This window comes from Typopeltis vanoorti, chromosome 9 (assembly GCF_054136105.1).
Source record: "Typopeltis vanoorti isolate ZY-2024b chromosome 9, IOZ_Tvanoo_1.0, whole genome shotgun sequence".
Classification (NCBI taxonomy): domain Eukaryota; kingdom Metazoa; phylum Arthropoda; class Arachnida; order Uropygi; family Thelyphonidae; genus Typopeltis; species Typopeltis vanoorti.
The window spans coordinates 14,061,678-14,088,319 of NC_143557.1; the positions used below are offsets into that span (position 1 = coordinate 14,061,678).

Below are 26,642 nucleotides of genomic sequence, written 5' to 3' on the forward strand. Positions count from 1 at the left end.
AAACTGCATTTTGGAAGCATCGAAATTGAAAATACTGTGGAATCAGTGTTCAGGGCACTTATTATAGATAATCTTGAAGCTTGAGATTTTTTGCAAGGATTGTAATATGAGTAGGATCAGCAAAACTATAAATAGGGTTTGAAGTCAATGACAGCCAGTTGTTTATATGAATCAGGAAAAAGGTGAGTGAAATAACAGAACTCTGAGAGACACTGGCATTGACTAGAATGTTTGAGGAGAAAACACCATCCACCATTACACATAGGGATCGATATGAGGGAAAACTGTTGATCCAACACAAGGACAAAGGAGGTACAAATGATGATAACTTGTTGACAAGCCTCAATGCCAACCCTATCAAAAGCCTTGGAGATGTCAAGAGCAGTGCCATAGGTTTCTCCAAACCTTTCTATGGAATTGGTCCAAAGGTGAGTGAAGTAGGCCAGGATATCTCCCATGGATCTTGCTTTGTGAAATCTATACTGGTGGTCACTAATTAGATAGCAGTTTTCAAAATGATGAAGTTGATTGTAGATAACCTTCCCCATTACTTTAAACAAAACTAATGAGAGCAATAACATCGATAGTTTGATGATAAACACATGAGTTGGAAGAGAAGAATGTAGCCAAGCCACCAGCTTTGTCTTTAGATGATGTTATAATGCTACTGTTAGAGTGAGATAGCAGAGGTAGCATAGCACAGATGGACAAAATTGTGTCCAACAGCTTTGGCAAAGGACCAGAAGGCACAGCTGTCAATCACACAAGCAGAGAGTTTTTTTCATTTATCCTTGTAGTGTTTAGACTTCACCTTTTAATGGCGGTTTTATAAGTGTTACGGGCAACTGTATAGGCTTTGAAGGAAGCTGGTGTGTTGGTTTCGAGACACTTGTGAAAGGTTGTTTGCTTTTCTTTGAGAGCCATGATTTAGATAATGGGTTGAGAAATCTGAACAGAATGAGGAATGAAAGTTTCTTCTATTATGGATTATTTCTATAATAAGATCACAACAGATATCTGTATCTGAAGAATGAAACAGTAGTCTGACCATGCAAAAGGAGGAGGTAATTAGGTAATTTCTTCCACTCGAGATTGTTGTAATGCCAGAGCACATGAGGCTGAGAATGGCTGAAGGAAGGGCATTCTGCCAGAGATGAAACTTGGATGAGATTGTGGTCTGAATTACCATGAGGAGCAGTTACCTGAACAGAGTACCTGAAAGAGAAGTAGTTAATAAGAGATCCCATATGTTTAGTGAGTGATGAGGAATGTCAAGAATTCTGGCAGGGAGATGAATGACCTGTTTTCATTGTTTTCATTGTAAAAATCTCTTGCTTCTTCCAACTTGGCCAGTGAACTTCAAAAAAGGAAGCCAGTCAGAATTGCTGACATTAAAATCACCAAGAATGATGACTTAATCAGTCTACTGGACTGAACAATTTGTTTTTCACAACAAATTCCTTAATAAAAAACGAATGTTCATTAGAGTCAGTTTGTTATGAAGCCTCTTCTCAAAATATAAAACTTCTACTTAACTTCCATGGGATTATGCAGAGTTTCCTAATTTAACATATATTTTTCCATTCATCCTTACTGCTATACTGAGTATAAATATATACCTCAGACAATTTAATTACAAGAAGCACAAATCACAAATTTTTTCCCAGAGAAAAATATCAATTTCTTTTACAACTTTATAAACATAATATATCAAAGTAGAACTTTTTTCTATAAGATTCACTGCTCTTGTGGCATTTGTTATGTAGGCAGCTAGGAGAGATCCGCATGTCTGAACACGTAAAATATGTCAAAAAAAGAAGAGAGCATAAATCAGGCCTGGCATTCCACACAAGCACTACTGGCTATCAAGTACTCTGGCAACAAACGAAAATATCATATATTAATCGTAACTGTTTTACAAGAAAATTTAAAGAAGCCATGCAAATGCTTAAGATTTTTACACAATGCAATAAAATTTAAGGCTTAATTTTACATCAAGTATTGTCAGCTTTCATCAAAATTTAACTACCACAGACCTAGGATATAGCACGCATGATACCACAGAACATTATAGCAACATCTAGCAATGTTCAAACATGAATTCAGTAACATATTTACCATTTGTATTCTGGTTTATCAATTACATTTAACAGTTTTGAAATAGCAAAAACATCTAATATGTATAATTAATTCTTAATAGGCTTTTGTTCTATAAAACTATTATGTACCACTACCCCTGGTGACATAAGTCTTATGACGTATGAAACTTTTTGGATTTTAATTGCTTATTTTTATTAAACTCCTTATTTATATTATAATGTGGTCTCAATACTGAAAACTCCCCACAAAATATTGATATCACCATTGTCCTTGTGATCATTTCGCATTTCTTTGAGAATTAAGAAAGTCTACTTAATATCTCCTTTTATTACTACTATCACTTGTTGAACAGTATCAACTTTTCCAGCCAAAGGATTCACCTTGCTAAGATTTCGGAATCCTCTGTTAAAACATTCTGACTGTCAAGTTTTTCAAATAAACATCATAAAACAAAATTCTCTGGTCTGTGTTCTCAAACTTCCATTCTCTCTCTTGCCATTACCCTGTTAGTGAAAACGCTCTCTCTCTCTCTCTCTCTATTAATCACCCATCAATCTCTTTGGTGAGCATGCACACTTGTTCAACAAAGCTGAAAGAAAGAAATTAATAATGAAATAAAGAGCCAAAAGGCTTCACTTCAGTGATGTTAAAATTATTTAAATTAACGGTATTATTTGATATTGTCCACGCAGTTAGCCTAGTGGCTTTGCGCTTCACAACCATATGCCTGGGGAAGGAGTGTCTGGGTTCGATTCCCGTCGCCGACATGAGGAGCTTAAGGATCTTCCTCAGCCATACCCAAGTAAGCCGGTGTCTTGGGCATGGACAGCAGGGTTCCCCCCCCCCCCCCAAGTTTATCTGGGGTTTTTCATCCCGCAAGCAGGCAAACTGGCCTCGTGAACACACATGAATCTACAGTCATAAATACTTAACCTCCCATGAGGGGGCTCAACTCGCCCCAATAGGGATGGGAGAGAAAAGGGAGGAAACTCCATATAAATAAATAAATAAATTTGGTATTATATATCATATTTGGTATGTTATATTATATGGATATTATATTTCGTATTTGGTATACCTACTCGCTGATCAGACCTCAATAAAGGTCGAAACAGGTCTGGGTAGTGACCTATCTCCCTTAACGTAAAACAACATACATCTCCTAGGGGATGAGTCTTACATTAGTGCAAATAGTAAGAATAGCTATCCTAGCTTTATACACCTTTACAACTAGTTCCCCAGATTGTACCACCCACGTGTTCGCTTACGCTTGGACTCACCAAACATTTACAGTTTGCTATATTCAGCATAAAACTCTTTAATAATTTCTATCTTAGAGTTTTCTTACTTGGCTTTGAAATAATGTGGGATTAAATATCCCCTTAATTTAAAAGAAATTAGTAATGGCTGACACATTGTCAACATTACCAAAAGGAGAATTATTAAAAGAACATGTAAGACCACAGCATTGGTGCACCCAGCAAGGGGGCCAAGAGGCACTGGCCCCCTCCAAAAGAAAAAGGAAAAAAACACTAGAAAAATTTCTAAAAATCATTCCCTAATTAAAATTCATTTTTTTAAAAAAATTTATGTTGTGTCGTGTCTTCTATTTCTATACTACTTATGAATTAGCGGTCACATAAGGTCGGAATACCCTACAGTGCTCTGGAATCCTGACCGCTGTGAACACAAGGTGAATGAAGTAGTGCTCGGGTGGTACTTTGTTTGCCCGAGCCAGGTCAGAGAAGATCACGGGTATCATGTATTGGCGATCACTGCAGATGCTCAGTCAGAATCCCCCCCCCCCCCCCCCCCAAGATTAAATCCTGAGTGCACCACTGGACCACAGTAATAATTTTTAATTAATAAAGGTACAGATATTTCATACTAAAACTAATAGTACATCTTCAGTGTCACACAAACAGTTATGGAATGGAATACAAGTAACGAACATTCGGTGGATCACCTATTAAAATACAATTGTTGCCACATGCTAGGAAATGATAGAAAATAATAATTAATCTTTTACTGAAAATACAGCCAACAGACTTCAATATCCACTTAATTTTGAATAATAATTAATCTTTAAGATAATTTTTTATTTTTTTAATTATATAAAATAAAAGTGTCCCAGATCTTCGAGTGAGAGAGAGAGAGAGAGACAATCATTTCGATTTAAATTCGGTCGGTGTAAAATAGCTTCACAACTTTCTTTAAAAAGGCGTTCATATTTGAACCTGCATCTATGGAGGAGAATAGCTTTATCCCACTGGATATTATGAGCAGTGTTAATACTGTCTTGTGCTAGACCAGACTTCTGAGGTTTGTTGTATTCAATATAATATTGATGTTCTTTAATTCTTTTTTCCACAGAACGGCCAGTTTGTCCAAAATAAGAAACAGTGAATTCATATGGTATTTGGTAAACATCAGCCAAAGATAGAGATGACAGTTTATCCTTTGTAGAAGGCAATAAAGAGGAAATTTTGTTGATAGGAACATATGTGGGAATCAATTGGTACTTTTTTCAAAATTCTACCTATAGTTTGTGAGGGATTGGAACTCTGCGGACTGTTGAAGAAACCTTAGGTATTGGAACATAAGATTCAATTATCTTTTGGATTTGATTGGGGTAGTAATTATTCGATTCCATTAACTTTTTAATGATGGAAAGTCTTCTTGTAAGATTACTGGAGAAGAGCAAATTGTATGTGTTCTATTAATTAGAGATTTAAGAATGCCAAATTTTTTGAGATGTGCGGTGAGCAGACTTTTTATGAATGTATCTGCCAGTAAATGTGGGTTTTTGAAAGACGCTTGTAGATAAGGTACCATAAGAAGTTCGAGTAAGGAGGATATCCAAGAATGGTAAAGTACCAGAATTTTCTTTTTCCATGGTGAATTGAATATTATTATTATTACGGGTATCTCCATGGAGTCAGTAGACTCATCGCGGGAGACCCAAACTAGCAAAACAATATCTGTCATATCTCTTCTTGAATTCATTTACAGATGAAGAGCTCACAACAAAGTCAGGCAATGAATTCCACTCATTCACCACCCTCCAGGCAAAAAACCTTGTTCTGACACCTTTGTTAACCACACTCTTCTTTAATTTCCAGAGATGACCTCTTGTTCTTCCATCACTATCACACAGCTGAAACATTTCCCCTGCATCAATCCTATAAAAACCTTTTAGTAATTTGAATGTTTCTATCATATCCCCTCTTCTTCGCCTATCAGCCAATCTCTGCAATCCACAAGCTCTCAATCTATCAATGTAGGGAGCATTTTTTATATCACTCACCAACTTGGTCACTCTTCTCTGAATCCTCTCCACAGCCTCCTCATCTCCAAGGAATCCAGGTGACCAGACCTGAGCACAGTAATCCAAATGTGGAAGTATCAATGCTTTATAAAGGGGAATAATAACCTCTTTATCTCTGGATGTCAGTGTGTTCCTCAACAACCAAGTAATCCTATGTGCAATCTTGGACACCTTAGCAATGTGTCCTCTGAACTTCATCTCCTTATCTACCAATACCCCTAAGTCCCTAGCCTCATCAATCTCTTGGAGTACCTTTCCATCTATGTAGTACACAGCTGGTAATCTTTTAATCCCAAAATGCAAGACTTTACACTTTTCCACATTGAACTGACATCCATTTTCTTTTGCCCATTTTACCAGCTTATTTAAATCCTCCTGCAAACTTTCAACATCAGCTTGATTTTTTATTGCACTACACAACTTTGCATCATCAGCAAACAACTGAATATCTCCCTTTAAGCCGTTTCCTATATCATTTATATACAAATTAAACAACATTGGCCCAAGCACAGAGCCCTGAGGCACACCACTGGTCACCTGCCTCATTCTGGACTCGGCTCCTCCATACACCACCTTATGGTATCTCTCCCTGAGCCATTCTCCTATCCATATCACCAATTTAATATCCATTCCCATCTGCTCCAATTTGCGTAACAGTGTTCTATGGGGTATCCTGTCAAAAGCCTTAGCAAAATCCAGAAGTACCACTGTGTAGCCAGTTCCTTTGTCCAACTCTGATGTTATTCTATTATGGATAGTTAATAGATTGCTAAGGCAGGATCTACCTTTAACAAAACCATGTTGGCCTCTATAGAGTATCATATCCTGATCCACCCATTCTTGAATTTTGTCTTTAACCAACTTTTCCAATACTTTTACCACTACTCCTGAGATGGTGATTGGTCTGTAATTCAATACTGCAGTTTTAGAGCCACCCTTATGCAAAGGAACCACTTTGCCTAACTTCCACTCCCTAGGGACCATACCAGAGTTCAAACTTAAATTAAATATCCAGGTAAGAGGGGTTGACAATTCATTTGCACATTCACGCAACACCCGAGCTGATATTCCATCTAAGCCTACCGCAGTGTTTGCATTTAAGTTTCGCAATATATTTAATACCTCTGATTCTTTAGCTTCAATTCTCACATTAGGTATTGCTATAGGTATAGAGATATCCTCACTTGGGTGATAGACTTTTGAGAAGTGATCACTCAGTAACTCGACTATTACATCTGATTTTGTCACCTCAATACCATCAGCACCCACTAAGGTTATCCTTCCGAAGTCATTCTTCCTCTTACTTGCCACATAGCGGAAGAACTCTTTGGGATTACCCTTGATCTCTTTGGCTAAGGTCTTCTCATAATCTGATTTAGCTTTTCTTACTATGCTGGTAACCTTCCTAGCTTGAGCCTTGTACTGCTCATGGGTGTCCTGATCGCCCTTCTCCTTGTAAATTCTCCATAACATTTTCTTTTTTTGTAGTTCAAGCTTGATACTACTGCTCATCCATCTAATGCCTGCCTTGTTTGACCTCCTGACCATGGGGACACAATCTGATATTGCTTTCCTCAGATACCCACTGATTTTATCCCAAGCACTGCTAACATCTTTCCCTTGCAATATGTTCTGCCATGGGATGGCTGCAAGCTCACTCCGAAGCTTGTTATAATTGCCTAACCTGTAGTTTCGTACATACCCCTTCTTAATAGAAAAATCCACAGATTTTGCAACCTCCCAAGTCAATACCACATGATCGCTTTCACCAACTGGAGGTAACGAGGTCACCTTACTTATGCACATAACCTCTGAACCAATAACCAGGTCCAACACTCTCACACCACGTGTCCCTTCAGTTACGTGCTGTTTCAAGTAATTATCTCGTAGCAGATGTATGAACTCCATTTCCTTTTTGCTACGTGATATTTCCTCCTTCCAATTGATATCACCATAATTAAAATCCCCCATAATAATCACTAAGCCTTCACTCATTGCACTAAGTTGCTGATGCATGAATTCAATATCTCCCCCTGTACTCCCTGGCCTATAGCAGCATCCAACTGTATATTTGGTTGCGTTGGTCACTATTTCGCACCAGACTGCCTCAAATGAACTCTCATTCACATGTCTATCATCATGATATACTACTTTCTTTGGCTGCAACACATCAGCTATCATCAACAGTACTCCTCCTCCTGTTCTATCTTCTCTATCCTCCCTGAAAATACTGTACCCATCACATTCAATTCCAGTGACCACATCTTCTGCTGACAGCCAAGTTTCACTAATGCCTACAACTTTTGGTGAGATTTCACTGACTAATGCCAAAAATTCTTCTCTCTTATTTCTAATGCTTCTAGCATTGGTATACAAAAATTGCAGATTCCCTCTAGATCTTGTACCGGCTTTAGAACTGATATATAAGTCACTAACTACCGTAGTCCTATGCCGATTTTTTCCCCCTCTCTTCTGCAATTTATTCTGCCTGTAAGGATCAATAAATACACAATCAGTGCTAAAGTTTCTCTCTCTTACACTCAACCTTTTCAATATTAGTTTCCCTGCCCAATAACTTCAACCTGTTCAGAAAACAATAACTTCTTCAATCTCTTATGTCCTTCCATGTTAAGATGCAGTCCATCTCTAGCATACAACTGCCTTTTTCCTTCAAACACACTCCAAACATCAACAAACTCCAGACCTCTTTTTCTGCACATTCTTGCAATCATATCATTCATTATCATTGCTCGTCTACTTAACTCGTAATTGTCAAAACGAGGCAGCACACACACTATTCTCCCATTGACACTTTTCCTCTTCACAATATCTAATAATGTTCTTAAATCTTTTCCTACCCGATTTATACTACCTCTCAGGTCATTCGTACCCACCATAACTATCATCTTGTCTGTTTCATGCCCTCTCTTTATTGCTAAAGCCACTCTTTCTATTGTACCATCAGCCAAGCACTCCTCATGCATACCACTCTCCATACCCTTAATCATAGAATCACCATATATTTTACCACTATTAACTTCATTCAAGTTCACACTCATGGACTCATTCTCTACACTATTCAGCATGACTCTCCCAGCTTCATTACTCAACTCTCTATTACTTACCCCCCCACTCTCACTACATCTCATTTCTTCTTGGCCACTTGTGGTTTTATTATGTTGACTCCCAATCACTCCCATACTATTTATTACTGAATCATTCACCAAAGACTCACCCATATGTAATCCTGTTCTAGTTACTTCAGCTAAAGTAATCTCTATAGTCCTAATTTCTCTGTTTAACACATTAAACTCAGCTTTAACTTCCAGTATCTCCTTACCGATCACTTCCACTTCCTCATGAAGAAGATGAAGGTCATTTTTCATTTTCATAAACTCCCGCCGAAGTTCTTCCGCTACGGTCCCGATGTCAGCTTCCATTCCTAAACGCTCCAGCCTATCCCGACACTTCTCACATACGTCGACATTTTCTTTCTTTTCATTTTGCCAGACCGACCACAGATCCTTCACATTTTTCGGTGCATACATGTAGCAGTTTCCGCAACGCATCCATTGCGAAAAATCTAACGCTGAGCCAGCCTTTCGTGTAATAGTAGAAGTCCTGCGCGCCGCTGACGTACGTTTCTTGTTGGACGCCATCTTTACACGTTGATATAGTGAAACAAATGGCAGTGAAAACACAATATATACAACACAGTTCTAAACAATAATACCACTGAAGGACACTTGTTTCTAACCGATGCACAATTTTAGCACAATTTGTGACAAAAAGCCACACTATATTTAACTTTAAAAACACGTTTTCTAGACTAGCTTAACTCGACCGCCACATTTACCCACACATAGCCTTTGCCCACAATATGTGGGCAAAGGCTATTTATCTATTGTAGAAAGGTGGAAAGCTCATCGTCAGTATGTGACCAAACAACAAAGACATCATCGACATAACGATACCAAAGAGATGGTTGAGGATGAATGGATGAAAACATAGTGTCTTCGAATTGTTTCAAAAAGTAGTTTGCCAAAGGTGGAAACAGAGGGCTATCCATGGCAGTACCTTCAACTTGTATGCAGATCTTGTTTTTCCAGCTGAAATAACCTGAATGGATAACAAATTCGAAAATCTTTGCGATATCTGGAGGGTAATCTTCATATAATAATTTGACTGTGTCTGCTAATGGAATATTGGTAAACAGAGAAGTTAAAACCGACTAACAACTCAGACTCTTTGATTTTTATATACTTGATTTTTCCAAGAAAATCTGTTGAATTTTTTTTATGTAGTACTGGAATGTCCAGTGAGAGCACTTAAGGAACGTGGCAAGACTTTTGCAATTCGATAGGTAGGAGAATCAATGCAATTCACGATAAGTCACACTGGATAGCCTTCTTTATGAGTTTTCGGGAGTCCATATAGATGGGGAGTTCTTCCAAAGTTGGTGCATAATTTATTCACGTAATTTGGGTCCCAAACGATAACCTCATCAAGTAATTTATTTAATTGTCTAATTTATGAATTTGTAGGATTATCATGATCTCTTGGTAGGTAGATGTGTCTTCTAAAAGGCTGGATATTTTTGTCTCATAGTCAGTCTTATTCATGATTACAATAGCTTTTCCTTTATCGGCCTTAGAAATAGATATTTTGTTATCTCTCCTTAAAGAAGTTAGCCCTTTGATTTCAGCATTTGATAAGTTACATGAAGGTAGTAATTCAGGTAATTTGCTTTTAAATAACGAAGTCGCAACTTCAAAACGAAGTTTGTTAGCATTGTCGCTATAAAATACTGACAGATTGCATTCTATATTATCTAAAAAATCAAGATACGGAATGCGTGTAGGAATAACTGCAAAATCAAGGCCTTTTGCTAAAGCACTGGTTTCAGGTCGGATAAAGGGCGACTGGAAATATTAACAATCCATTTATTAATAGAAGTGATGTCCGAAGTTAAGTTTTTCTTTTGCTTGCGATATAAAGAATTATGTTTTTGCATAAGTCTGTGAAAATTTCTTTCGTAAGAATGGGTTAAAGATTGTTTTGATAAACGAAGAACAATATCTAGTAATTCATCATTAAGAACAGCTGAAATTTCTTCTTCGAGATCCAAAATAGACTTAACATTAGAAGCTAATTCTTCTTTGGCAGTACGAAGTTGGTTACGAATTAAGGAAAAACCTGCACGAATGTAAACAGAGCGGGCTCCAGGAGACAAGGTAAGCTTCGGGCATGGATTGCCTTCCTCAAAAAATGTTGTGACACAAAAGTTATTTCTACATTTGCTAGGTTTAAAGAAACAATTCGGTCTTCTGGAGCCCCCTCTATTTACATTCGTACAAGTTTTTCCTTAATTCGTAATCAACTTCGTACTGCCCAAAAAGAATTAGCTTCTAATATTAGGTCTATTTTGGATCTTGAAGAAGAAATTTCAGCTGTTCTTAATGATGAATTACTAGATATCGTTCTTCATTTATCAAAACAATCTTTAACCCATTCTTACGAAAGAAATTTTCACAGACCTATGCAAAAATATAATTCTTTATATCACAAGCAAAAGAAAAACAGCCTCGGACATCACTTATACTAATAAATGGATTTCTGATATTTCCGATTGCCCTTTATCTGACGCCGAAACCAGTGCTTTAGCAAAAGGCCTTGCTTTTGCAAGGCCTTTATTCCTACACTTATTCCATATCTTGATTTTGTAATGGAATGATATAATATAGAACGCAATCTATCAGGACTTTCTAGCGACAATGCTAACAAACTTTGTTTTGAAGTTGCGACTTCGTTATTTAAAAGCAAATTACCTCCATGCAACTTATCAAAATGCCCTAATCAAAGAGCTAACTTCTTTAAGGAGAGATAACAAAATATCTATTTCTAAGGCTGATAAAGGAAAAGCTATTGTAATCATGAATAAGACTGACTATGAGACAAAAATATCCAGCCTTTTAGAAGACACCTCTACCTACCAAGAGATCATGATAATCCTACAAATTCATAAATTAGATAATTAAATAAATTACTTGATGAGGTTATCATTTGGGACCCAAATTACGTGAATAAATTATGCACCAACTTTGGAAGAACTCCCCATCTATATGGACTCCCGAAAACTCATAAAGAAGGCTATCCAGTGCGACTTATCGTGAATTGCATTGATTCTCCTACCTATCGAATTGCAAAAGTCTTGCCACGTTCCTTAAGTGCTCTCACTGGACATTCCAGTCCTACATAAAAAAAATTCAACAGATTTTCTTGGAAAAATCAAGTATATAAAAATCAAAGAGTCTGAGTTGTTAGTCGGTTTTGACTTCTCTGTTTACCAATATTCCATTAGCAGACACAGTCAAATTATTATATGAAGATTACCCTCCAGATATCGCAAAGATTTTCGAATTTGTTATCCATTCAGGTTATTTCAGCTGGAAAAACAAGATCTGCATACAAGTTGAAGGTACTGCCATGGGTAGCCCTCTGTTTCCACCTTTGGCAAACTACTTTTTGAAACAATTCGAAGACACTATGTTTTCATCCATTCATCCTCAACCATCTCTTTGGTATCGTTATGTCGATGATGTCTTTGTTGTTTGGTCACATACTGACGATGAGCTTTCCACCTTTCTACAATAGATAAATAGCCTTTGCCCACATATTCAATTCACCATGGAAAAAGAAAATTCTGGTACTTTACCATTCTTGGATATCCTCCTTACTCGAACTTCTTATGGTACCTTATCTACAAGCGTCTTTCAAAAACCCACATTTACTGGCAGATACATTCATAAAAAGTCTGCTCACCGCACATCTCAAAAAATTTGGCATTCTTAAATCTCTAATTAATAGAACACATACAATTTGCTCTTCTCCAGTAATCTTACAAGAAGACTTTCCATCATTAAAAAGTTAATGGAATCGAATAATTACTACCCCAATCAAATCCAAAAGATAATTGAATCTTATGTTCCAATACCTAAGGTTTCTTCAACAGTCCGCAGAGTTCCAATCCCTCACAAACTATAGGTAGAATTTTGAAAAAAGTATCAATTGATTCCCACATATGTTCCTATCAACAAAATTTCCTCTTTATTGCCTTCTACAAAGGATAAACTGTCATTTCTATCTTTGGCTGATGTTTACCAAATACCATATGAATTCACTGTTTCTTATTTTGGACAAACTGGCCGTTCTGTGGAAAAAAGAATTAAAGAACATCAATATTATATTGAATACAACAAACCTCAGAAGTCTGGTCTAGCACAAGACAGTATTAACACTGCTCATAATATCCAGTGGGATAAAGCTATTCTCCTCCATAGATGCAGGTTCAAATATGAACGCCTTTTTAAAGAAAGTTGTGAAGCTATTTTACACCGACCGAATTTAAATCGAAATGATTGTCTCTCTCTCTCTCTCTCACTCGAAGATCTGGGACACTTTTATTTTATATAATTAAAAAAATAAAAAATTATCTTAAAGATTAATTATTATTCAAAATTAAGTGGATATTGAAGTCTGTTGGCTGTATTTTCAGTAAAAGATTAATTATTATTTTCTATCATTTCCTAGCACACGGCAACAATTGTATTTTAATAGGTAATCCACCGAATGTTCGTTACTTGTATTCCATTCCTATAACTGTTTTTGTGACACTGAAGATGTACTATTAGTTTTAGTATGAAATATCTGTACCTTTATTAATTAAACATTATTATTGTGATCTTATGTGTTCTTAATAATTATACTATGCCACAGGTACCTCTAAAAATAAGCAAAAAGGAGAATGTCTTTATGGTCTCTAGGTTTTCCAGACTACGTAGAAATAAATTTTTAAAAAATTCAAAAATATATATAAAACTTATAAAAACAGAATAAAGATCCTTAGTTCACTCACGATACAAAAAATGTACTATAGGTTTGCAAATACCTTTCGTGGGTAGGAGCAACATTTTTTTTTTTTTTTTTAAAGATATTAATGACAACTTGATATTTATCAACTGCAACTTACCAATTTCATATCTTCTTCACTGCCTTTTAAATTTTTTATCGTTTGTATTTTCTCACTTTCAAAGTAGCACAATGCTTCATTTATATGACTTAGAATATTTAGAGTTTCCACATATTTTTTTTGAAGCCTACTCATTTCCTATAAAGAAGTTATCATATTATAAATATAACTCACAAGTGGAGGGAGTTTAAAACAAGAAGCAAAAAAAACCTAAAATTAATCTAGAATAAATTTTAAATTACACCAACTGCAAAATTTTAAATTTTCTAAAAATCACACACACACACATATATATATTATTATTATTCAGGCCTCCATGGAGTCAAAAGACTCATGGCGGGAGGACCTTACTAGGAAACACAAGTCTATCAAGACTCATCGACGGAGGTCCCTCCTAGGAAACACAAAGTCTATCATACAACTCCTTAACTGCATTGACCATTCTCGCTCTCACCACTTCATCAGGCAATGCATTCCATGGTTCAACCACCCCCCATGCAAAGAAACCACTCTTCACCCTCTTTCTCACAGTTTCCTTTCATAACTTCCAGGGATTGCCTCTTGTCATCATTCTTTCCCGCTGTTCAACCAAGCGAAAGAACTCCCCAGTGTCAACCCTGTAACCACCTCAACAGTTTAAAAGTCTCAATCATATCACCCTCCTTCTTATATCCACCAAACTCTGCAGTCCACACTCCCTCAGCCAATCCTCATAACTAACATTGTACGGTCCTGACACCATCTTTGTTATCTGCATTTATACTCTTTCCACAGTCAATTTATCCCCTTCAAATCCTGCGGACAAGTTCTGAGAACAATAGTCTAAGTGTGGTCTGATCAGACTCTTATACAACGGAATGATAACCATTTTATCTCTGTAGGTCAGTGACCTTCTCATTATTGCAGCAATCCCCTGCGTTACTTTCACAACCTTTGCAATTTGTTCCCTAAATTTCAGGTTTCTCTCAATCATCAAACCCAAATATCTTGTCTCTCCTACTTCTTCCAGTTTAACTCCTCCCATAGAGTATGCAGCATCCCATCGATGTGTCCCAAACCTCAAGACTTTACATTCTGCTGCTGCATTAAACTGACACCCCCCCTCCCATTCATTTGCCCATCTATCTAGCTAATTCAAATCCTCTTACAGGGTTACCACATCTGCACTATTACTAATATCCCTTCCCAGCTTTGCATCATCTGCAAACAATTGAATATCCCCTTGCAATCCACGGACAATGTCATTGATATAAAGGTTAAACAATATAGGTCCCAGTACTGAGCCCTGTGGAACCCAACTTGTAACCTTCTGCCTCTTTGATATTGTTCCACCATACACAACTCTCTGATACCTATCAGACAGCTAATCCTGAATCCAGTTGACCAATCCGACATCCAGACCCATGTGCTAAAACTTGAATATCAGCTTATCATGTGGCACCCTGTCAAATACCTTTGCTAAGTCTAGGAAAATGGCAGTATATATGCCTTTCCCTCATCTAATGCTCTCGTAACTTGATCATAAAAGGCTAGCATATTGCTAAAACAAGAGTGCCCTTTCACAAATCCATGTTGACTCTCACAGATAACATTACCCTCATCTGCCCAATGCTGTATACGGTCCCTCACTACTTTCTCCAAGATCTTAACAACTACTGATGACACACAGACTGGCCTATAATTAGACACTTCCAGTCTGCTACCGCCCTTATGCAATGGCAACATCTCACCTTCCTTCCATTCCCTGGGCACCTTTGCCGAAGCCAGACTTTCATTGAAAAGCCAGGTTAAAGGCACTGTCAGTTCCCTAGCACATTCTCTCAAAACTCGTGGTGAAATTCCATCCAGTCCAACAACTTTACTAACATCCAGAGTATTCAGTATCTGGAACACACTCTCCTCCTGCCCCTCTAAACCTCGAACCTGCTCTATCCCTCTAGTATTCAAATTGACTCCTCCAGGATGAAATACTCCAATAAAGTGTTCATTGAACAATTCCACTATGTCCTCTGCATCAGTCATTCTATTCCCATTTTTATCCCACAATATCATTCTTCCACAGTCATTTCTCCTGCTACTGGCCACATATCTAAAAAATTCCCTAGGATTTTCCTTGGATCTAAGGACCAATCTTTTCTCATATTCCAGTTTAGCCTTCCTTACCATACTAGTCACTCTTCTGGCCTGTGTCTTATATTCTTTATGCATATTCTCTTCACCTGTATCCTTATATCTCTTCCATAGCCTCTTTTTCGCATGTAGCTCCTGTTTATTATTGTTTGTCATACACTTTACTACAAATTTTGTCCTCTTCTTCACTCGTGGAATACAGCTTACTATTGCTGCTAACAAATGTTCCTTCACAATTTCCCAAGCACTAATGATATCCCTGTCTTCCAATTCCTCCCTCCCCAAAACTTCCCCAAGTTGACGTCTAAGACTATTATAATCACCTGCTTTATAATTCCACATACGTTCCTGTCTCTTTGATACTCCTGGATGTCTATTCATTTCCGAGTCAAAACCATATGGTCACTCTCTCCAACTGGTGGGAGAGATGTCATCTCAGTTATTATCAGCTCTTCTGATGCTATAACCAAATCCAAAACTCTTGAGCCTCTTGTTCCCTGTGTTACATGTTGCCTAAGACATTTGTCCCTCAAGAATTCTAGAAATTCCATTCCCTTATTGCTACATGCATCTTCCTTTCCCCAATCTATACTGCTGTAGTTAAAATCTCCCATAACAATCGTTCTTCTTGCACTTGACACACTCAACTGTCTCACCATCTCCTGGTCACCACCCTCTGTGCTCCTTGGTCTGTAGCAACACCCCACTAAATATCCTGTCTTGCCCACTTCCACCTCACACCATATGCTTTCATAATCATTAGTGCCACTGCCTTCCAAAGCCTCCACTCTTAGAGGACGTAAGTTGTCACTTATCATAAGCACTACTCCACCACCACACTTTCCCTTCCTATCCTGCCGAAAAATGCTGTACCCAGCAACTCCTATTCCTGTTATTATATCCTCTTCTGTCAACCACGTCTCTGTGATCCCAATAATCTTTGGCCAGGCAGATGCTATCACCTCCACCAATTCCTCTCCCTCATTCTGAATACTCCTGGCATTGGTATAAAGCATAAAAATGCCATTATTTCTGTACCCAGCATTATTCCCTCTAGACTGCACTGGGCTCAGCAGATCCTGATGTCATCCCCCTCCTCCCAAGTACCCATTCCCACAAGAGACCACCCCTGCTTTCATCACACTGCGACACATTGACTCGTTCAGAACAGCAATCTCTGCAGATGCCTATGTCCTTCCTCATTCAAATGCAGGCGGTCTCTTGCATACAATTCCTCTCTGCTCTCAAACACACTCCAAGCATCCACATATTTGAATCCTCTCTTCTGACACATTCTTGCTATTATGTCATTCAATATCACCGCTCTTCTGCTAAGCTGGACATTATCATACCTAGGCAACACACACACACTATCTTTCCTCTCTGTGTCTTCTTTCGTACAGCCTCAAGCAAGAATCTCATATCTCTCGTTGGTCTATTTACACCACCTCTTAAGTCATTTGTTCCCACCATCACAATCATCTCATCTACCCTTTCACCTCTCTTAAATATATATATATATATATATATATATATATATACACACCAGTGGCATTGCATGCCCATTTTGGATGGGTGTGCTGTTGTGTGGCTTATGCAACCCACTAAAAAATTCACGTCAATTTGACCAGATGATTGCATTTTTATTGATGTATGAAAGTTTGAAGATTGCATATTGCATCAGCACCCATCTGAATTGGCCAAATGCAGTTAATTGCAGAATAACTTAGAATGCTTTAATTTATCAATTAAATTAAAGCATTCAAAGGGAATTCCTGCAAGGTTTCTCCTGATATTTTTATTGAGGAAGTTTGCTCCCAATATAGATTTATCAGTAATCTAGTATCTTTACCATTTACTCCTAATTTTTTGATGCATTCTATCAGTCGTTCATGTTGTATATTGTCAAAGGCATTTGTGTAGTCAATAAAACATAAGTAAACTTTTTTCTATTTCTCCAGATATCTTTCTATAAGAGTTCTAATGCTGAGGAGTCATTCTCTAATTTCTTTATTTTACTGAAAACCAGATTGTGTTTCATTAATTTCCAATTTGATTTCATGGTTATTTCTTTCTAGGATGATATATAACATAACCTTTGCTATCTGACTGATCAGACAGATTGTTCTGTGCTCTTCACATATGATTGTCTTAGATTTTTTAAGTATTATTCGGAATGTCAAGTGCTTAAAATGTTTTGGCAGGTACTAGTTTCGTATATTTTGTTACATATGTCAGTCAGTGATCTTATAGCCTTATCATTTAAAGCCTTTAAATATTCTACCACAATTCCATCCATTCCTGGAGCTTTTCCTGGTTTCAATTTCCTAATGGCATTTGCTACCTCCCAGGTAAGAATAGTAGGCACCCTCCAAATTTTCTTGCAACAGCTTATCTATTCTATCATGATTGCAGAGTTCCTTTGAATACCCTACCCATCTATCCCTTCTTTTCCAAGATTTGCTAGTTAGCTCTCTAACTTTTTCGTGACGTTCTCTGGTTTTGTGCTTTTTGTCCAAAGGTTCAATTTCCTTGCATTTGTTGTTGAGCCATAGTTCTTTTGCAATCCTACATTCTTTCCTGATCTCCTTGTTTAAGTTCTTGTATTCAGGACGATTTTTGTGTTTGTTTCTTTCTTTCCTCCATCATTTTCAGTATCTTGTCATTCATCCAGGGTTTACTCATCTTCTCAAATTTAGGAATTGTTTGATTTACTGCCTTTTTTATGCTCTCTTTAAATTTCTGCCATCTATCCTCAATCTCATCTTTAGGGTAAGGATACTTGGTGGAATCAGGAACATCAACAGCAATGGATTGCACCAGTTACTTTAAAAATTTATAAGGGAGCCAAGATCATATTTTTTTATGTTTATAGGTTTCATTTTTTTTTTAATTTAAGAAAACAATGTTTAAGGTATCTTCTTCATATGCTATTTTCATAGTATGTCTCGTATTCCCCAGTTTCTTTCTCTTCTTCCTTTTAATGTTTCCAAAAGACAAAAGTTGCAGAAGGTCCAATTTTTAATGTGATTGCTCTGTCATTCTATTGCTTAAATCTGCCATGGTTCTCTGTTTTCATGGTTTTCATGGAAGGTTATTACGTGGGAGGTTCCTATCTCTTCCATGATGACTGGTCACATCTGTGATTTCTCTTGAAGTGTGCCCAGACTATGTAACATAGTTTGCTGTTATGCCTTCGTTATCATTGTCAAATTAAATTTTGGTCATCTGTTAACTCTGCCATTCCAATCTTCAAATGCAACAAGGAGGAGACACTCTCCTTCACTACAGCATAAAATGCTGATGCCCTCATTTGGTTTTGCATGCCAGTATTAGTATATTATGTTTAATTTTAGGAATCGTGCGATGCCAGGAAACAATTAGGAGAGTCTTTAACTTGGATAAATACAAAAATATAATATCAGTGATATTGCTATTCCATTGGTGTGCAATGCACACTTAGCACACACCCTGAATATATGCTCCTGATAAATACAATGGATCACAAGCTATATCAGTATACTCTACAGTATGCCAATGTAGTCCAATACCAATGAAGTGATCCAGTATGCATGTGTTTATTCTTCAGGATGACTTTGATATAAAGTTTGATTACTTTAATTCAAGTAATTTCTCTATCATGAGAGTCTGTCTCCAAAATTATTTTTCATAATGAATGATGCTCTATAATGAACATTGATCATCATGTAATTCTGAAAGAAAGGAATGGACAAGTGAATATTTGTTTTCATCAGTGTCTTTCTTTCCATTAGTGGCATTATCATCACTGTTTAAAGAACATACAATTCTTCAAGATTTGATGTCACATGTACTCCTCAAAGAATAGGGAGAGACTGTAGCAGAAGAGGCATAAAATGTCTAAGTATTGCAATTGTAGGAACATAGAGGGATTAGAATGTGAGCATTTTAGATGAATGTACATAGTATATTAGTGAGAACATGAGAAAGGCTGATGTGAAGGGAAATATGGATGACAATTATACTTAAAATAAGAGATGAGAAGGAGCAGAGAAGAATGAAACAAAAGGGTAATGTAAATGAGAGAGGAGATAAAGGGTAAAGCATGAAATGGAGAAATTGCAGAAGCAGCTCACAAATGAAAGAAGTACTGAATGAGTAAGTGGCAGGTATACAAATCTGGGGATGGATGAAAAAATCAGTGGTAGCCATGTCAATGTGGCATATGAAAAGAAGAGAATGGGTGTCAGGTATATAAGGATAAAAGAATATAAGGATAAGTGCTAAGCAGAAGTGAGAATTTAAAGATGAATTGGCAACAGGCATAAAGTGTGCAAAATGAAAAACAGCAAAAAGTACTGAGCATGCAAGTCAGAAATCTCTTCTATACAGGTATAATTTGTGACTCTGCTATGAAGTAGAACACAAATTTTGACAAAATGAAAGTAACAATCAGATGATCTAATGATCTAAGAGGACAAGAGATTTCGGAGAAATGTTAAGGATAGTACAACAGAATAAAAAGGATAGAATTCTGATTGTGTTGCTAAGGTTTCTCTGCCTTAATGTGAATAAAACAGCACAATTATGAATTTATTTATTTATTTGTATGGAGTTTCCTCCCTTTTTCTACCCTGTCCCTATTGGAGCGAGTTGAGCCCCCTCATGGGGGGTTAAGTATTTATGGCTGTAGATCCGTGTGTATTCATGGGGCTGGTTTGCCTGCTTGCGGGATGAAAAACGCCAGATAAACTGGCAGAAAAACCCTACTGCCCGCGCCCAAGACCGGCTAACTTGGCTATGGCTGAGGAAGATCCTCAAATTCCTCACGTCTTCGACGGGAATCGAACCTGGGACACTCCTTCCCCAGTCATATGGTTGTGAAGTGCATAGCCACTAGGCTACCTGCGCGGACACAATTATGAATGATATGAGGGCATAGAGAAATAGAGATTTGAATAATAGATGTTTGTAATGTATCTGATGGGAAAAGGTATCTATGCACAAAGGATGAGCTATATTTGAATAATATTGAAGTGTACATTTAGAGAGAGAGACCACTGTTTGGCAACGAAGTAAATAAAACATTAAAAAACATGGTTTATTTACATGGTTTATATGAAGTCTAAAGGGAATAGGAATCCTGTATTCTAAAGTCTGATTAATGCTGCACAGCATGACAAGAGCCATAGGACTAATATGCATACTCAATACACTACTTTGTTTATATATATAGACAAGAACACAGAAATGAGTGGTCTATGTGGATTCACATGTCCAATTATTGTTCTCAGTAACACATGGCTGACAGAGGAATAAAAATTGAGAAAACCAGTCTAGTACACATTCAGAGAAGGTAGGATGGATAAACAAGGAACTAATATACAAATAAGGAGATGGTTTAAAAGTGCACAGTGTGAGATGGATGGAGGTAAGTAGGACCAAATATTTAGCATTGTGATGTTAATACAGAAAATTATGCAGGTTAACAGTGAAATGTTCAAACAAATTAGCTTAGTGAATAAAAGAAGAGCAATACTTAAGGAATATTTCAGTTATAAAAATACAGATTAGAAGGAAAAGTCTACTAACAGATATAACAAGAACAAATTTCTGAGAGATAATCATTTTAGTAGCACATAATGGAAGGAAGAGAATGTAACTGTGAAAAAGATGTGTTGTTAGCTTCAGCTCTGTCAAGTAGGAAAAGGTGTTCACATGGTCTATGCTGTGAGATTAAGTAGGCATTTGGAGTTTTTGAATAGAAAGGAATGTATGTGGAATTGCAGATCAAATGCAGTTTTCAAAAATATTATGGTTTCAGGCACATAGAGAGAAAGAATTTAATAGTGCTTAGAACCTACTAAAGCAATATTTCAAATCAGCAGTGAGGAAATAGTTATTATGCAAAAATTACAAAAAGAAAAAGTGACTATGGAAGAAACATGCAAGATAGGAAAGTGACAGACCTGGTAAGGAAAAAGCTTTCAATATGAAAATAGGTCAGCAAAGAAAGATGTTCTGTATCGAAGATATTCTGCTATGTGGTCCAGTACAGAAAGACGTTATTACAGAAGAATAATGCTACTTTTTTTTTTTTTTCTATAAATTTTTCTGTAAATGTCAACACCCACAATAAGTTGGAAACCCAAAACATATTTACTACTGTAGGGTAAATAATCCAGGATCCCTGCTTTAGTAATTAATTATTATTCATGACACCTCCAAGGAGTCCGAAGACTCATCGCGGGAGAACACCTATTGTTCAACTCTCCGTCTCCACCACTACACCGAACCTCTACTACCAATCATCAACATTAGTGCCATCTACTGGCACTACCACCACCACAGCTAGTATTTTTCTGTCTGTAAATTGTGTGTGTTCTGAAGTGCCAATTTGTCTGTATGCAGGATGAAAAACCCGAGTTTCCTGGAGAAAAAACCCTGAAACCCTACCTCCGTATGAGATCGGCTAACTCACCTATGACTGAAAACTTCCATATAAAGATTCCTCCCATCATGACGAGAATCGAACTTAGGCCTTTTCCAATCGAAAGGCACAATGTACTGTCGTTCTTCCAATTATGCTACGGAGGATTTCTTTAATATCCAGGATAGTGGTTTTACACTGGGCAATGAAATTCATTTATCAACCAAAAGACATTCAAATCCAAGATCAGAGTGGGATTTGAACCCGGTAGCTTGTTGAGTGGAGAGAGAAGAAGCTCTCCATTTGGAAAGGCTGGCTATAGTGATCATTTCAGACAAATTATGGCGACTACAACCATGTTAGAATTAATCACTTTAATTTTCATATACAGTTATATATACATATATACAATTTGTTTTCTGATGAATATGTTCATATATGAATTAGTTCTCTGATGATGCTACAAATAGAATATAGTTTTAATGTAGTTCCCCACCCTCCACCCTATAAGCCAGGCCAGTAGAATAATGGTTGATCAAATCATTGTCTTTTTTTTGGTGATCACCTTATAACACTAAAGGAGTGATGTAACAGTGCACTGTACATGATTTTTTACAAGTTTCTAGTTTCTTATGGTATAATATTATACTCCTATCATACAGCAATTAAATTTTATTATTAGGAAAAGAATACCATGGAAGTGAAATGAACTTCCTAGAGAGTAGGTTGTAATATGGTAATAATAAAGACGTGAAAGGTTTTCCATTGATTTACCCACACATATCATATAGGAAATTATGTAAGCAAAACTGCAAATGAGTTTGCATAAGAAATTATATTCATGTGCATATTTATATTTGGTATACAGTCAAACAACAGAACAATAATGAAAACAACTGCTGTCTTCATTATTGTACTAGCAGATATTCCTATTTGAAACAATTAGATAAGAAAGATCTGTTTAGAATAGGTATGCACAGAGATTTGAATTGCATTTGGGTTATCAAATATAATTCATGCCTGTGAACATACCTATGCTAAGCAGTTGTTAAAGCAGATAATTATTATTATACAGACACCTCGATGGAGTTCAAAAATTCATTGTGGAAGGCCCAAACTATGAGTACAATATCCTTCATACCTCTTCTTGAAGCCATTAACAGACAAAGAAAGAACTTACAACTAATTAAGGCAACCCTTTCCATTCACTCAACACTCTCCAAATGAAAAATCTGGTCCTCATACCCGTGCCAACCATACTCTTTCCCAACTTCCAGGGATGACCAGTTGTTCTGCAACCTCAGACCAAGTGCTGAAACATTTCCCGTGCATCAATTCTATAAAATCCTTCAAGTAACATCATATCTACCCCCCCTTTATTTTTTCAACTATCATCCAACATTTGCAATCCAAAAATCCTCAATCTATTCTCATAGAAAGCATTCTACAGACTATTTATCTTGGTTACTCACTTGTGGATCCTCTAAACCACTTCCTCATCTCCAAGAAACCCAGGTGATCAGACCTGAGCACAGTAATCCAGATGTGGTCGTATCAAGGCTTTATAAAGAGGAATGATAATTACATTATCTCTACTTGCTAGTGTTTTTTTTTTTTTTTTTTTTTTTCAAAAACCAAATAATTCTGAGAACTACCCTGGCTACTTAGCAATATGGTATCTAAACTCCAACCCTCTATCTAGTACTACCAACAAATGCCTGGCTTCATCAATTTCTTGAAGTTCCCTCAATGCGATACACAGCTTGTAATCTTTGTATACTAAAATGAATAACTTTCCACTTTTCCACATTAAATTGACATCCATTATGTTTTGTCCATACTGTCAACCTATTTAAATCATCCTCCAAGATCTCTACATCAACCTGATTAACTATTTCTCTACCCAACTTTGCATCATCATCAGCAAACAACTGAATATCTGCTTTCAAATTATATAATTTATGTACAAATTAAATAGTAGTGGTCCAAGCACAGTGCCCTGTGGAACACCACTAATCACCTGATGGATTCTGCTCCTACATATACTAGTTTATGGTATCTGTCCATCAGCAATCTTTTATCCATGTCACCTTTTGTTGCGGTTTGCATAACAGATTTCCATGTGATATCCTGTCAAATACCTATGCAAATTCCAGCAGTATCCATGTAGCCATTCTCTTTATCCAACTCAGCTATGACTCTATTATAAAAAGTTAGTAGATTACCAAGGCATGAGTGACCCTTCAAAAAACCATACTGCCCCTCAGAGCACGTGATATTCTTAATCCACCTATTCCTGAATTCTCTTTTTGACCAACTTTTTGAGTGCTTTTACCACCACTCTTGAGGATACTCATTGGTCTATCATTTGCTACCATAGATTTATATTCTCCTTTATGCAAAGGAGTTATTTTGCATTCTTTCCACTCTCTTGGGACTTTGCTAGAGCTGTGACTTAAATTAAACAGCCTAGTAAAGGCTGTATAATTTAAGTTCCCCTGCACATTCTTGTAAAACACGTGCCAGTATCCTGTCCAATCCCAGATCCGTATTTGTATTCAGATTCTGCAATATATGAGGGTGGTCTGAAAAGTTCTCGGCCTCAACCATAGATGGCAACATTATCGGCAAATTTTTTTTTTCTAAGTTGGTACATCTGTCATAAGCATCCATGTGAAATTGCAAGTCACTCTATCAAGTAGTTTGTTTTATACAGCTGTCTGAAGCAAAAGTGTTGCTTGTATCTCTTGAAATGGATAAAATTGAGTATCGTGCAGTTATAAAATTCTTTGTAAAAGAAGGTTTAATGCCAAAAGAAATTCATTCGAAGTTCATAAAAGTTTATGGGTATTCTTCTCCTTCATTTTCAACAATTAAGAAATGGGCTAACGAGTTTAAACGTGGCTGTACCAGCCTAGAAGATGATCCACATGAAGGATGTCCAAAAAGTGTAACACCACCAGAAATCATTGTTTAAGTGCACAATATGATATTGGATGACCTGCGAGTCAAAGTGCGTGAAATTGCTGAGACTATAGGCATTTCAAAAGAATGTGTAGGATATATATTGCATGAAGAATTACAAATGAAAAAGGTTTGTGCAAGATGGGTGCCGCACTTGCTCACAGCAGATCAAAAACACACTCATATGAAAATCTCTGAACAGTGCTTGGAGCATTTTAACAAGAATAAAACTGATTTTATGCGTCAATTTATTACTACAGATGAGACTTGGATTCACCATTACACACCAGAATCCAAACAGCAGTCAAAACAGTGGACAGAAGCCAGTTGTTCGCAGCCAAAGAAGACAAAGTTCCTCGCTGGTGAGCTTTTTTTCTTTGAATCAAGATGTGATTGCAGATGTAGAGGGCTATTTTGAAGATCTTACTGAGAACCACTACAGGGATGAGATAATGGCACTGGAGCATCACTGGAATAAATGTATTAGTCTTAAGGGAGATTATATTGAAAAATAAAAATATTTTTGAAATTATAAATCCGTTTTTTCATTGTTAGGCCAAAAACTTTTCAGACCACCCTCGTGAGTATATCCAATTCTTCAACCTCTGTTCTCATATATTGTTATATGTGAGAACAGAGATTGTCATAACAATATCTTGACTGGGATGATATACCCTTGCAAAATGCTTAGTCAATAGCTCAACAACTTTGTCTGCCTCTGTTACCTCTCTACCATCTTCACTCATTAAAGTTATCCTTCCATAGTCATTCTTCCTCCTACTTGCCACATAATGAAAAAACACTTTGGAATTTCCTTTAGTTTGCTCAGCTAACTCCTCATAATTTGATGTTGCCTTCCATACCATGCTGATCACCTTTCTTCCCTGATTCCTGTACTGTTCATGAGTTAGCTGATCATCTTTCTCTTTATATATCCTCAACAACACCTTTTTTGCAGCTCTTGCTTAATTATATTATTCATCCTTCTAACTGCTAACTGATTTTCCATCCTGACCTTGAGTGTGATACTGCTTCCTCCAGGTATCCCATGACTATCCCCCCCACCCCACCCCCATGCACTGTGACCATCCTTCCCTATAGATCTTTATGCCATGGTACTTCTTCAAGATGCCTCCTAAGTGTGTCATAATAGGTTTACAGAAAAGTCGCCCCTGGCACATCTCGCCCCCTGTAGATAATGAGTAGGTTACAAAAATGTAAATTCAGTTAACTCTCGATAACTCTAATTTTTAATGAAGTCCCAGCCCCTTTAGTGGAGATTCAATGTTAAACTCTCTCGATTACTCGAACCGAACTTCCGATAACTTTAACTTTTCTGAACAAATTTTTAAAATTACATGTGTGCAAATTGTCACGTAGCTTTTAAACTAATTTCTCCCCTTTTCTATGTCTTCAGGGTTCTCTTTCCATTGTGAAAGTATTAACTAGAACTGTTAATCCTTTCACAATGGAAAGAATACATACTCGACTGCGATAGTCACATGGTTAGGGACGGACATGGGGGGGGGAACAGTGGACAGCATCCATTTGCTGTTTTTGCCACCTCATTATTGGCGGTGCATCATGTGAACAAGCTGAGCATCGCAGGCAGTGCAATATCTACATATTATTTTTGCATCTTGATTGATTAATCCTGTGTGTGTACAATGGCAAAAAGTGTA

At 37.0% G+C, this 26,642-nt stretch overlaps 1 protein-coding gene across 8 annotated transcripts in view; it reads right to left on the reverse strand.

Moving 5' to 3' along the window:
• LOC150102895 (cilia- and flagella-associated protein 184-like) overlaps nt 1-26,642 on the reverse strand; it is a 423,759-nt gene that overhangs the window by 83,638 nt on the left and 313,479 nt on the right. For 3 of the 8 annotated variants that reach the window (XR_016548819.1, XM_090397877.1, XM_090397880.1), the window contains exon 8: nt 13,458-13,595. The exons of the other annotated variants lie outside the window; for them this stretch is intronic. Coding sequence is in view for 2 of the 3 variants with exons in the window: in XM_090397877.1 (XP_090254003.1) it covers nt 13,458-13,595 (138 nt within the window). In the remaining variant the exon portion in view is untranslated. The remainder of the gene's footprint in view (nt 1-13,457; nt 13,596-26,642) is intronic. 8 annotated transcript variants of the gene reach the window in all.